This window comes from Archocentrus centrarchus, chromosome 7 (genome assembly GCF_007364275.1).
Source record: "Archocentrus centrarchus isolate MPI-CPG fArcCen1 chromosome 7, fArcCen1, whole genome shotgun sequence".
Taxonomy (NCBI): Eukaryota; Metazoa; Chordata; class Actinopteri; order Cichliformes; family Cichlidae; genus Archocentrus; species Archocentrus centrarchus.
This window is the reverse complement of record NC_044352.1, coordinates 11,848,577-11,861,473: the sequence shown is the minus strand read 5'-3', so window position 1 is coordinate 11,861,473 and position 12,897 is coordinate 11,848,577. Positions and strand designations below refer to the sequence as shown.

General features: G+C 39.8%; 1 protein-coding gene across 2 annotated transcripts; it reads right to left on the bottom strand.

Moving 5' to 3' along the window:
* Window positions 1-2,862: 2,862 nt before the first annotated feature.
* LOC115783499 (specifically androgen-regulated gene protein-like) lies at window positions 2,863-10,724 on the bottom strand. Of its 2 annotated transcripts, XM_030734354.1 has the most exons (5): window positions 10,611-10,701; window positions 10,311-10,378; window positions 6,828-7,022; window positions 4,509-4,671; window positions 2,863-4,378 (listed from the first exon to the last, which is right to left on the bottom strand). In XM_030734354.1, exons 3-5 carry the CDS (start codon window positions 6,930-6,932, stop codon window positions 2,895-2,897), a joined length of 1,752 nt encoding a protein of 583 aa, XP_030590214.1. In that variant the 5' UTR covers window positions 6,933-7,022; window positions 10,311-10,378; window positions 10,611-10,701; the 3' UTR covers window positions 2,863-2,894. The 2 variants fall into 2 exon arrangements, with proteins under 2 accessions (XP_030590214.1, XP_030590215.1); XM_030734355.1 differs by lacking the exon at window positions 10,311-10,378 and having other exon boundaries at window positions 10,611-10,724.
* Between the last annotated feature and the right edge of the window lie 2,173 nt (window positions 10,725-12,897).

Here is a 12,897-nt window from a genome sequence, read left to right as displayed (position 1 = left end):
TCTGTCTAAATTTACTGGAAAGCCAACTCTTACTTTTAAAGTGACACTTCAAATGAAGCAATGAATATAAAACCAGCTCTACAGCAGCTGCAGTTTAATCCTCACTGATGTGCCTTAACGACAAGTTATCTGCATAACTGTGATGGGATCGTCTAATGTCATCTATACTTGAAGTGAGAGGACTTTGCAAGAACTCATCAAGAAAATACAAAAAGCAGACAAACAAAAGACACATGGTTGTTAGAAGAATGAATCACAGGCATACAGAGAAACCGATCTGTTTTCACTTTACTCCATTTTTTGAAGTTGAAATATTTAATTAAGCACTATTTTTCTGTGTAAAGTTTGGTTGCAGTGTGTTTATGGAAATGAGATGCAAAAAAAAGAAGGAAAACGTCACACACATCCGTGCACGAAATCAAATGTGCAACAGCAACATATGGTTCTCTGCCATTATGGATGCAGCATGAGTGGTTCTACTTCTATATACATATGAATCTAGACTGCCCTCTAGTGGCTATGGGGTTTCAATGTCTGATAGTATGGGCCCTTAATACAAAAGCGAATCTTTTTTGTTTTGTTTACATTAAACATTTTTGACTTGTCAGAGCAGAAGGAATAAATATGATTAATGAAGACTCAGTTTTATTTAATGCCCCAGTGAGCACTGACAGTGTCCCAGGATGCACACTAGCAAGCCCTCCCCTGAGAAGATGCAGCCATCATGACGGGCCCTTCCTGCTGTGACGGGACTCAATTACTCAATTAAAGCCGAAGTGTTTTATGGGTACAGGTGGGCATTGTGATAGATTACTGAAATCCTGGGAAAGTGCAAATCTCTTTCAAACTGTGTCTGTGTATGCATGTTTAAATTTGCTCAAGTTATCCTATGAGAACAACTGTGAAAGTTGACAGTTGCTATCACTGAGCCCTTGTCAGTCAGGTCTGCTGCACTCAGGTGAAAAGGAAAAATAGCTCACATACCAACATGCCACAGTGCAGCACAAAGCTGCCTGTGTCAGTCTGACGGCACCCACTGTAGCTGCTTTCTCTTCTCTCGGCTTTACAGCAAATGAGGATGTTCACGTTGAGTTAAACAAAAATGAACCACTGATACTTTACATACTAGCACCTTTTCGTGCCTAGACAGAACAGTGAGTACTGTCCAACTGCAAATTAAACACAGGTTTTTTATATTTCTCTCTAAAATATTAAAAACAATATTCAAATTCTTTTTCCAGTCAGCCCCTATTAAAAATTTCCAGAGAGATAGCGATCACAGGTTTATCTTCTTAGAAAAAGTATTTTTAAACTTATATTCCGTGTGTAGAGGATGCAAATTAGAAGTGGATTAAAATTTTTAAAAATCATGCTGCAAAGCTATCCTAGGTGTGATGAGGATCAGAGCAAAAATGATAAGTGTAAGAGCAGAGCTTAAAGAATCACAACACAGACAGTACCATTGGCACTGATGCAGTCATGCAGAGAAAGCCTTGCATGTCTAACTGCACAATTAAAGGTGAGTCACTGTATCGACATAGCAATAAAATGCGATACTTTGCTTATTTTTCCCTCAGCACTATCTGGAAAGTTATGTTCTAATCCAAAAATAGCAAAATGGTTTTACTCAGTCTCTGTTTTGTTCTTTGCCTCGTGTAAACTGCTGTTCAGATAAAAACACTTTTTCATATTGAGCTTCACAGAAGTAGGTGACCTCGTGAGCAAATTACAGGAAAGAATGTATTTGCCTCAAAGCCTGCAGCAGCGATAAAATGTTTTGAAGACAACATGTCGCCCCGTAAATGAGCCTTCGTGAGCAGCAAAGATATTCCATGCAGGTGAAAAACAGGTTGTACCAGTTCCCTCAACATCACATCAGATAAAAGGTGCTGAGGCTGAACCAGAAAACTGGTGTCTCAAGTTGCGATTTGATATGACGCATATGGACCCGTGTTTTATAAATGACCAACAGGAGGCAAAACAATGACATGTTCAAAAAGCAGTTTATGACTTAAATAAAAGATCTAATAATGCCTGCAAATCATTGACCCATTAACTCCATACACATAGCTGCTGTCTAACAAACACGTGCATTATTATGCAGCCATGCTAACCACATTTCAGATTCTTATCACCTAGTGGCCACTGACTATGTGTTTTGAGTTACAGTAGGGTATGTTCCCAAACATACTTTCTATATGTTCATTAATTTTTAAAAACATCCTCCAGACTGATGGTGGTATGATACAAACTGTACAGAGCAAGTGGGCTCAGTGCACTTCACATTAAATGCACAAATGTGAACACTAAGCAGTGCCTGGTAAAAAGGAAACAAAACCAGTCTAACAGAATGTAGGAAGTGAAAATCTTATTACATTACATAACAGTGACATATGGAAGTACCTAAAGGGAGAAGTATGAGGAGATCCTTTGAAAGCACACAGTGAGGGACATTAAAATGTTTCTACCTATACTTCACAAAATAAACTGAAATTCCTAAATAAGTCATTATTGTCCCTTAAAAGTAACAGCATTTACTTTATAAAAATGTAATCAGTGACAGTGAGATTATGATTATCCAAAATGTCTCTGACTGCTAGTTCTGTGGGAAAGAAAACATTGGAAATATGGCTATACAATATGCAATAGTCTGCATGACAATTATTGTATTCTGAGTTATGTGATGCAGTTACATCATAGTTAGTGCAGTTAAATGAAAATGCATAAAAATGTGGTCAAGCTGCTTCCTGAAAGTTTTGTACTGTCTACATCAATCATTCAAAATTCTCTGGTATTTTTTTTTTAACATATACATATATATATATATATATATATATATATATATATATATCATCTTTTGGAAGTTTGTAGCATCTAGCAAATGAGTTGCACACTTAATCTCTTAGCAGGCCCAGCTTCTTCAGGGCCACACGGCGGTCTTCTTCATTTTCTGAACGAGGGCAGATCAGCACGCTGATACCTTGTGATCGAGGCAGCTTCTGACCATCTCTGGAGTGATGGAAGGCAGTGCTGGCAGGCAAGGCCCTCTGTGATGCTGGGTCTTTAGTAAGGGCAGGGCCTGCACCCGAAACTTCTCCTTGAGCACTTGAAAACCTACTCCGTAGAGATGTCGGGCGTGGACGATTGTTATGTTGCTGGCTGAGGCTCTGACTGCTGCTGATATCCTGACTGGCCTCACTGAAGATCTGGCCTGCCATATATCTGCTTCCACCCAAGTCAGAGCGTCCCAGGCTGGCTGATTTGACCTTTGGTGGTGTTGGCTGCCTGACCATAGCAGGAGGGGTAAGAGGGGTGGCCTCTGTGACATATTTGAAAGACAGTTCATTTTCTGAAGGTGACGGCTTGATGGGGTCACCAAAAGCAGCAGGTGCTGCAATAATATCAGGATCCTGAAGTGGAAGAGCAGTAGAAGTGGTTGATGGTAATGCAGCAGCAGCAGGAGTCAAAGACTGGACAGTAACAGACGCAGGCAAAGGGCTGCAATGCTGTGTTGACGGTGGTTCATTTGGAGCTGCTGGGCTGATTGGAAGAGAAGAAGCTGTCCAAGACGTTTTGGCTTTGAGGGGAAGTTTAGGGCTCAGGGCTGGGCCTGAAACTTCGTCACTGCTTTTAAGCAGACCAAGCTTTTTGAGAGCCTCCATGCGAACTTTGTGAGGGTCCAAGAATGGCTTCTCTGAGTTTCCATCAGAGTTGGCTCTCTTGTGAGAGTTCAGCACAATGTTGTGGGGAAGACTTTTGGGCTTTGGGGCCACAACAGGTGGACTTTTAGGCTCAGCAGCTTCAGCAGGAGGTGAAGCAACAATTTGTGAACTTGTGAGCACAATGGGAGACAAATCAAGTCGAGGTTTGCTTGTAGACCCGTCGGACACAGGACTTGTTAGAGTTTTCTTGACAGAGGCTCTCTGACGTATCTGCTCCAAATCAAAGGTTGTTCCTGGCTTTTTACGGGAAATTCCCACAGATGGAGGGGGGCAATTTATTTTATCAGGCTGTGAAGGAGAGTCTGGTTTATCCCTGAAGTCTAAGGGAGGAGGGATTAGACTCAGATCAATCTCAGAGGCCTCAGTGGATGGTCCTGGGCAAATAATAGTACTTGTGACATTCTCAGGATGAGCACCTTCACCTTTGGCTAAGCCTGACACCTCAGTGGGCGTAACTGATGAGTGGTTTCTGCAGTGAGTAGATGATTCAGGAATAAGAGGACTGTGTTGTGGTTCAGAGGTTTGATTTAGAGCATAATGCTGAGTTTTTCCATTAGCAGCTAATGCTGTGGATGCAGGTGGTGCTGTTGGCACTTCACCACTGAGAAGTGATTTCTGGTTGCCTTTGGAGGCGTCAGCCGTCAAAGTGGAAATGTCTAATAAAGAAAAGCACAACTGTTGCAGTTAGTGTTGTAGCATAAACTGTGCCCTTTCAAGACAAATAAAGGTAAATAAAAAAAAAACACACACACACACATGGCAGCATATTTGATGGCATGAACATACCATTTCCTCTCATCTGATCAATTTTCTCTGCCCGTGACTCATGATGTGATTCATCACTGGATAAGCCGCTGTCCTCCTGCACCTCCAGTGCTTCAATTGTTTCTTCAAAATACGTGAGACATGCCCTCTCCTCTGCAGATAAATACTCCATGCTGTCTTCACTCTGCAAACAAAATTAAATTAAATTAAATGCAAATTTAAACTTTGCAATCACTGTCTTCATAAACATGACCATATAAGACAGGATAGTAATTAACTGGCCTCTGTGTAGATCCCAGAGGTGTATATTTTGTCATATTTTTCCCTATCATTTCAATTTTTATGACTTTGTCAGTCCAATTGTTCCCAGCAATGCCACATCATTGTTTCCCATTTCTGCTTTGATTAGTGCCTTTTTAAAAAATACAAATGTTTTGGGGTCACAAAGTGTCAAGAGCGGCAGGGGTACTCGTTCAGTCATTTAAAAAAAATAAAAAAAGACTCTGGTTTTGGATTAGAGCATTCATCATCTGGATGGGGAACTTCCCAGACTAGAAATTATCAGAGGATTGGATATGTCACGGAATTTACCTGAAACAGCTGGGTTGTGCCCTGATCATGCTGCACACGAAAAGGTAAGCTGATATTGGTATACTGAAAACCCCAAGCTGAGCAGCAATGCCCCTCCAGGGAGTGAGGGAAAACTCCACCTGCTGATTCAGCTGGAAAATCTATTTGAAAATCCCAAAACAAAGACAGGAAAGTAGAAACTCCTCCAGTCACATGCCAGCATGCCCTAAGCATACCATGAGGCAAATTGGGTGTGATAACAGCCTGTATTATGTGTTTAGCTTTAATTAGTTTTGCTTGTTTCTGGTCCCTGTACAACCACAACTTGGTTTGTATTGGCAGCAAAAAGCCAGACTTGTTCCTGATGGGTGCTGGACTCTGCCAGGGCTGTCCTTTGTCAAAGATTTTGTTCATAACTTTTATGCCAGAATTTCTAAGCACAGCCAAGGGGTTCTTTTGGCTCCATCAGTCAGTGACCTCCAGCTCGCACTGGAGCGGTTTGCAGCTGAGTGTGAAGCATCAGGAATGAGAACCGAGAAAAGGGAGGAGTTTAAATATCTCAGTCTTGTTCACGAGTGAGGAAAGAGTGGTGCAGGAGATCGACAGACAGATTGGCGTGGTGTCTGTAATGATGCAGATGCTGTAGCAGTCTGTTGTGGTGAAGAGAACTGAACACGAAAGCAAAGCTTTACAGGTCAGTCTACGTTTCCACCCTCACCTATTGTCACCTATTGTCTGTGTAGTGACTGAAAGAACAAGACTGCTGATACAAGCGGCAGAAACGAGTTTCCTCCAAAGGGTGCCTGGGCTCACCCGTAGAGATAGAGTTAGGTGCTTGGTCATTCAGGAAGGGCTACTCCTCTTCATTAAAAGGCTGAGGTGGTTTGGGCATTTGACCAAGATGCCTCCTGGAAGCCTCCTAGGCGAGGTGTTTTGGGCATGGCTTAGTGGGCAGAGGCCCCGGGGCAGACCCAGGACACGTTGGAGAGATTACATCTCTGGACTGCCTGGAGGTTATTGTGTTTATTTCAATTAATTCATATTGGGGTCAAAATTACCCCGATTGGTTTCACCACATAAATCCAGCACAAATTATGATTACTTGAAATTACTGAAAACTAAGTGATACCATAATAAAAGGATGGTAAAGAAGTTTTTTAACCAATAGTGTGGATTGTATTTTGGATGAAAGGTGCAAGCTGTATTAAAGAAAAGTGTAGATTTCTGTACCAAAAATACTAATTAACTGTAATTTTGCAATAATAATTATAATAATCAATTTTTTCTTTAGATGACATTTATTACACTACTAATATACACCTTGAGAAGAAACAAGTTTTGCTATTATGACTGCTTCTTACAGTAAATAATTCTCAGCAACTCCAGTCAGTAGTCCATGTATTAACTACATTGGTAGGATGAAGGTTAAACAGAAACAAAGGAGCAATTCTTATCTAGCTCCAAGTTATTGCTTACTATATTAACCTGTTGGAAAATTTTACATCAGGTGACTGCTGGTGCTGTGGGGCTTTAGATTATTTATACCTTATTTATGAAAACATACACTGACACCTTCACCAATTACAAATTAACTTCCTCTAATCTCTCAACCTTCTCATATCTCAAATTTTTCAAATCGCCATTTGTGATTTTTCCTCTTCCAGTCGCGGACAGAATCATTCAGTGTTATGACGGGGAAAGAAATGTGCCCACAGGCTGTGTTGCACAACAAACAGATGTACAATGATGAGGAGCTACAGCAGCACTCACATAGCCAGAGTTCATGCTGATTACACTGTCCGAGCTTCCTGCGCTGTCCATATTGCTGAAGGATTCCACAGGAACATCACCTGGCCATGTGTCACTCTTCGGCATTACACAGGGAGGAAGATGAGGGCATGACCTGCACTTCGCAGGCCTGTTTTGTTTGTGTAAATCTCACCAAATGTCTGTCTCAGGAAGAATCTGAAAGTCAAGGACAAAAAAACCCACCAAACTACAATCAGAGGAAATTTGCGAGTCACTACTGTCTCCACAGTAAATGTCAGTTTCTTTGACAACTGACAAAGCCTTAGTTTGAGGCTAAAAATAGCTAGAGAATGCTGTTTTAGTAAACAAAACAGCATCTCTACAATTAATGTGATAAATGCATGCCATAAATTATAGCTGATAGTTTAATGATCCTCATAATGTAATAACTGTCTTATTTTTGTAACAAGAAGCAAATGTACTGTCACAGTCACTGTGATGCATTAAACAAATGAGTTATGCTAATTCATCAAGTCATTAAAGTCATTAAATAAAATAATAGTTAAGCGTTTTTTTTAAACACATCAAAACATGGATCAAGTCACAGATTAAAGAAAATATTTCCAGTTATACACATCTGTCATACATTAATCCCTTTCACAGGAATGGCAACAGTTACCAGTGAATGTCAAGTTATACATTATATTAAAGTGGAAGCATGTCACTGTTGTTAGAAAATAAACATTTTTTTCCACATTGGAAATTGAATTTATTAGCCATTAAACTCACCTCTGTGTCAAAATAATGACTCATTTGCTACAAAGGACTCCTTGTTAGATTTTTCTGTTTTTAAGTTGAGCCAGTTTTAAAGCTAAAATACCAAACACCCCTAAATTTGGTTTCTTAAGCATGAAGATTTGTTGCTTTTCTTCATGTTGCCACTTATAATTGTATACTGAATATCTTCATGTGTCCAAAGCATTTCAAACTGAAATGATCATTCGCTGAAGATTTTCCAGAGTAACTGATATCAAAAGTAATCATTAATGTCCTTATAAAGTTTGCTAACAAAAGATCAAGTAAATTACTGTTTATAATACATTAATGGTTTGCTTTCTAAAATATTCCTACAATTCAGGAAGATGATCTCATCATTGCAAGCAGACTATGCTGCAAGCATCCTTTGTTAATCAGTATTTCAGCCATTACAATACAACAATCAAATGCTATTACTTGTGAGAACACATAACATACCTGACATCTTTGAAAATGTGTGCAATGAATGTTGATATGTTGTGTTACTGCATGCTTGTGCTTCCATCAACTATCCTACGCACATCACAACTGGCAGGTCAGGCATGACAAAAAATATGCCAGTTAAAAAAAAACCAAAAAAAAAAAACAATGGAAGGAGTTCATTGCTGCTGAAGGGACATGATGGGCATTTTTGAAATCCTCATAAGTAGAAGGCTAATTTAGAAACAACGAGACTAATAATTAATCAACAGAACCATAAAGAAAAGGCAATTTAAACCAAAGTTCTTACATCTTTGCTTTTCTTTTAAAATGTTCAAATTAGATTGTGTTTTAGTGCTAGAGGAAAACACGATCAACAACAAACAACAGCAGAGATGTGAAAGAATTATAGCTAATCAACTCCAAAGCAAGTTGGGTCAGACAAATTGATGTAACCCACCCCCCCCAAAAAAATAAAAAAATAAAAAAAACCTTTACAACCTGGTGTACGACTTAGTCAGGACAGAGTGCTGCAGCACAGCTAGTTCAGGTATGTTTGTGGAAGCAAAATAACACCATTGTTCTCTTATCTCAGAGAGCATTTGAGTAAACATATAAGAGCAACCGAATTAAAGTTTTTTCCTTTCATACTCTGCTGTCTCTGTCTGCACATTAGCCCCCAAAATAGCATGCATTCATGCTGCATGTAATTTAGTTCACTTATGAAATAGTAAAACGGGGGGGTTGGGGAGTGAGAGAGACTCAGTGAGATGTCCACTCAGCAACAATACATAAACAACATTATGTATTATGTATTATGTAAACAATGCATAACCTTGTCTGTATAAAACACCTCAAATTTTAGTGTCTGATACAAAACAAAATGCTTCTGAAATATTTCTAGTGTGTGCACAGTTCAAGACAGACTAAATTGAAATCAGTGGAACAGTTATGTCTAAACAGAACTTCATTTCCTTGACTTACATTCATGGCTCTGGACGCGATCAAGGACAACACGGTTATTTCCTCTCTTTCATGACCCAGAGCGAATGACATGCCCATAAAAAGAAAGAAACTAGCACTGCCTGTGGGCTAAAAATGAATAAATACATCCACCAGAACTGTACTGCTGATCAGCTAAAATATTACTGAACAGTCAGATGGAGAAACAGATGGGAAATTTATTTAACTTTTGTTTTTGAAATCCTGTGTTTTTGCTTTTTTGTTGTGTAGGGGTTTTTTTTGTTTGTTTTTTTAAAATCTGAATCATTAATGATATTCAGTAAAAAGCATATTTTTTTTATTTTATTATTTTACTGTCATATTTTTCCCCTGTTATGAGGAATAAGTTTGAAGATTTGAGTTATGTGAAGACTGACAGATTTTTTCCTTTGATCACTGGAGTGAATCACCTATATCTTACTGTACACCTAGAACACCAGCATTAGGCAATGGTATGTTTGACCTGGTGACATGAAAACTCAGCAAAGGCAGTTGGTGACGAACCTGCACCACCACCCACATTCCCACATGTTTTCTGGAAACAAAAGCTCGTTGACAAAGCACACACTGGCCACCCAGAGAAAGCTTCAATACCAGCTAATTATAATCCCTCCCACTGTCCAAGCCTGAGCAGCCAACACCTCTCAAACGTGAGCAAGGCAGCACAGGCGAAGCATACTGCACCCACAGCTGACTCAGGATTTAATAGTGACTGGAATGTCACTTTGCCTGCTTCCATGTCTTTAGCACAACAATTAAATTAAGCCAAGCGGTCTGATGGCGCAGGGTGTTCCACTTGGATTGCAAATTAGCAGATGAAACACAAACTATAGAGGGGAGGATCAGCGAGAACCGCTGCACAGTTTGTGAGCTGGAGTTATTACAAACACAGGACTAATGATTGACGGCTTACAAATTACAGTCTGTTAGTGAAAAGTCCGAAAATGTTAAGTATGTATTCAAGGTTAGCCAGCCAGCCAGCCAGAAAGAGTTGGTTTAATGATTAATGATAAACAAAAGTTCATGGTTAACATTAGGTTGTGCAACTCACAGTTCTTTAAGCTTGTTCCACTAAAATGACTATTATTGACATTTATGTGCAAATATTTGTGCTGATCCTGACTCAGTGACTCCTCCAAATAACCAGTGATTAAACACTCTGTTCAATGCGTTATCACTAAAGACAAATTAAGACTTAGAGCTTGAACAGTGACAAGTGACATGTGGGAACATTTACTGATCTCAGACTTTCACTGAATAACTCACCCGTCACTCTACTTCAGCTCCACTCTCCTCCACCCAAACAGTCACAAAATGACACTCCAGGGTCAGACCTCGCAAAATAAAGAAAATTAATCCATCCATGTTACACCTGATGGCAAAATCTGTTTTGAACAAATGGAGAAGGCGCGCATACCACTCTGCACAGTGATTACTGTATTTTCATAAAGTTGGCTTACTGGCTTTTACATAACTTTATTTCGTCCTTACTTCTGTTGTAACCCACGACTACAACCGAAACGAGCACAATTTAACATTTAAGAGGACATTTTCCTGATAACTCACCAGAAATGAGTGAGAAGTATCGCTTAACTTGCGCTGTTGTCAGTCCATAGCTGCGGTACACTCTCTCTCCCCTGACAGCTCTGTTCCTGGAAGTAAAACTACGCGACTAGTACCGACAGACGGGAGAGGCGTGAAAGTCTTGCAGCCAGGTGAGGTAATTACCTTCCGGACAGGTTGGTTTGTGACGAATCAGGGAAAGGGCCGACTGAGACTGTTCCAAGGAAGAGCCAATAGGAGAAGAGCTGTGAAATGTGAGCAACCCAAATTGAAATCTAGTTTTCATGTATTTATTTTGGTGTGAAAAAGTTTTTTATATTAATTTACTATAAACACAATATATTAAAAAAAAAAGAGTCATTGCTACAGCAGAAATTTCACCATGAATTAGTGTACTGGGCAAAAATATTTTTTGATTTATTGCCAAATTAAAATTATTAAACAATTCATCTGAAGGGGAAAAAAATGTTTGCTTCAATTTTCATCATAATTAAGAAATCATAAAAATGTCAACCTCAGAAAACTCAGTGGTTAATGAAAACCATCAAAGATGATCAAATTGTTGCAAAAGCTGGGAGAATTAATCCTCTGGAGAACTAGAATGTATGTAGAAAATTTCATAGAAATCCATCCAGTAGGTCTGGAGCTACACTATATTGCCAAAAGCATTTACTCACCCATCCAAATCATTAAAGTGTCCCAATCACTTCCATGGCCACAGGTGTATAAAATCAAGCACCTTGGCATGCAGACTGCTTCTACAAGAAGAATGAGTTGCTTTCAAGAGCTCAATGGTACCATGATAGGATTCCATTTGTGTAACAAGTCCATTAATGATATTTCCTCTCTACTAAATATTCCACAGTCAACTTTTAGTAGTATTATAACAAAGTGGAAGCAATTAAGAATGACAGCAACTCACAAAGTGGTAGGCCACATAAAATCACAGAGGGGTCAGCGGATGCTGAGGTGCATAGTAAACAGAGGTTGACAACTTTCTGCACAGTCAATTGCTACAAACCTCCAAACTTCATGTGGCCTTCAGATGAGCTCAAGAACAATGCGTAGAGGGCTTCATGGAATGGGTTTTCATGGCTGAGCAGCTGCATCCAAGCCTTACATCACCAAGTGCAATGCAAAGTGTCAGATGCAGTTATGAAAGCATGCCACCACTGGACTCTAGAGCAGCGGAGACATGCTCTCTCTGGAGTGATGAATCACACTCCTCTGTCTTGCAATCTTATGGTGGTTGCCAGGAGAATGATACTTGTCTGACTGCATTGTGCCAAGTGTAAAGTTTGGTGGAGGGGGGATTATTTTTCACAAGTTGGGCTCAGCCTCTTATTTCCAGTGAAAGGAACTCTTAATGCTTCAGCATACCAAGACATTTTGGACAATTTCATGGTCCCAACTTTGTGGGAACAGTTTGGGGATGGCCCCTTCCTCTTCTAACATGACTGCACACCAGTGCACAAAACAAGGTCCATAAAGACATGGATGAGCGAGTTTGGTGTGGAAGAACTTGACTGGCCTGCACAGAGTCCTGACCTCAGAACACCTTTGGGGTGAATTTAAGCAGAGACTGTGAGCTAGGCCTTCTCACCCAACATCAGTGTCTGACCTCACAAATGCACTTCTGGAAGAATGATCAAAAATTCCCATAAACAGACTCCTAAACCTTGTGGAAAGCCTTTCCAGAAGAGTTGAAGATGTTACAGCTGCAAAGGGTGGGCCGACATCATGTTAAACCCTGTGGATTAAGAATGGGATGTCACTCAAGTTCATATGCGTGTGAAGGCAGACGAGTGAATACTTTTGGAAATAGTGTATTTCAGCCTGCCTGAAAACTTCTGTGAGAACACAGGGTAACCTAGGTTCTCAGCATCCAAATGCAAAATTACCACCACAAAACATTTATTTCCATTTTTCCAGGTCAGATACCACACACAGTCTGTGTGATTTTTGCGAACAAAGCGGAACATCTGTGGATCAGATCTCACAGCCAGCATCTGTTTTCCAGAAACAGCAACATGCGTCTGTGACAGATGTGTAAATATCTCCATCATCTGATCCGTCATGACGCCGATGCTAGCACAGTACATTTTTTCCATGCCAGCAGTCACATCAAACCTATGATGCAACCATACTTTACTTACTTTAAAGATAAATTCCTTGCCAAGGTTACACAACAAACTTACTTTACTTTTATTAGCCATATTTGTGGGTAAAAACAATAAACAACTTCAGTTTCATTGGAAATACTTTATAGCACAGAAAATATCAGGCATTA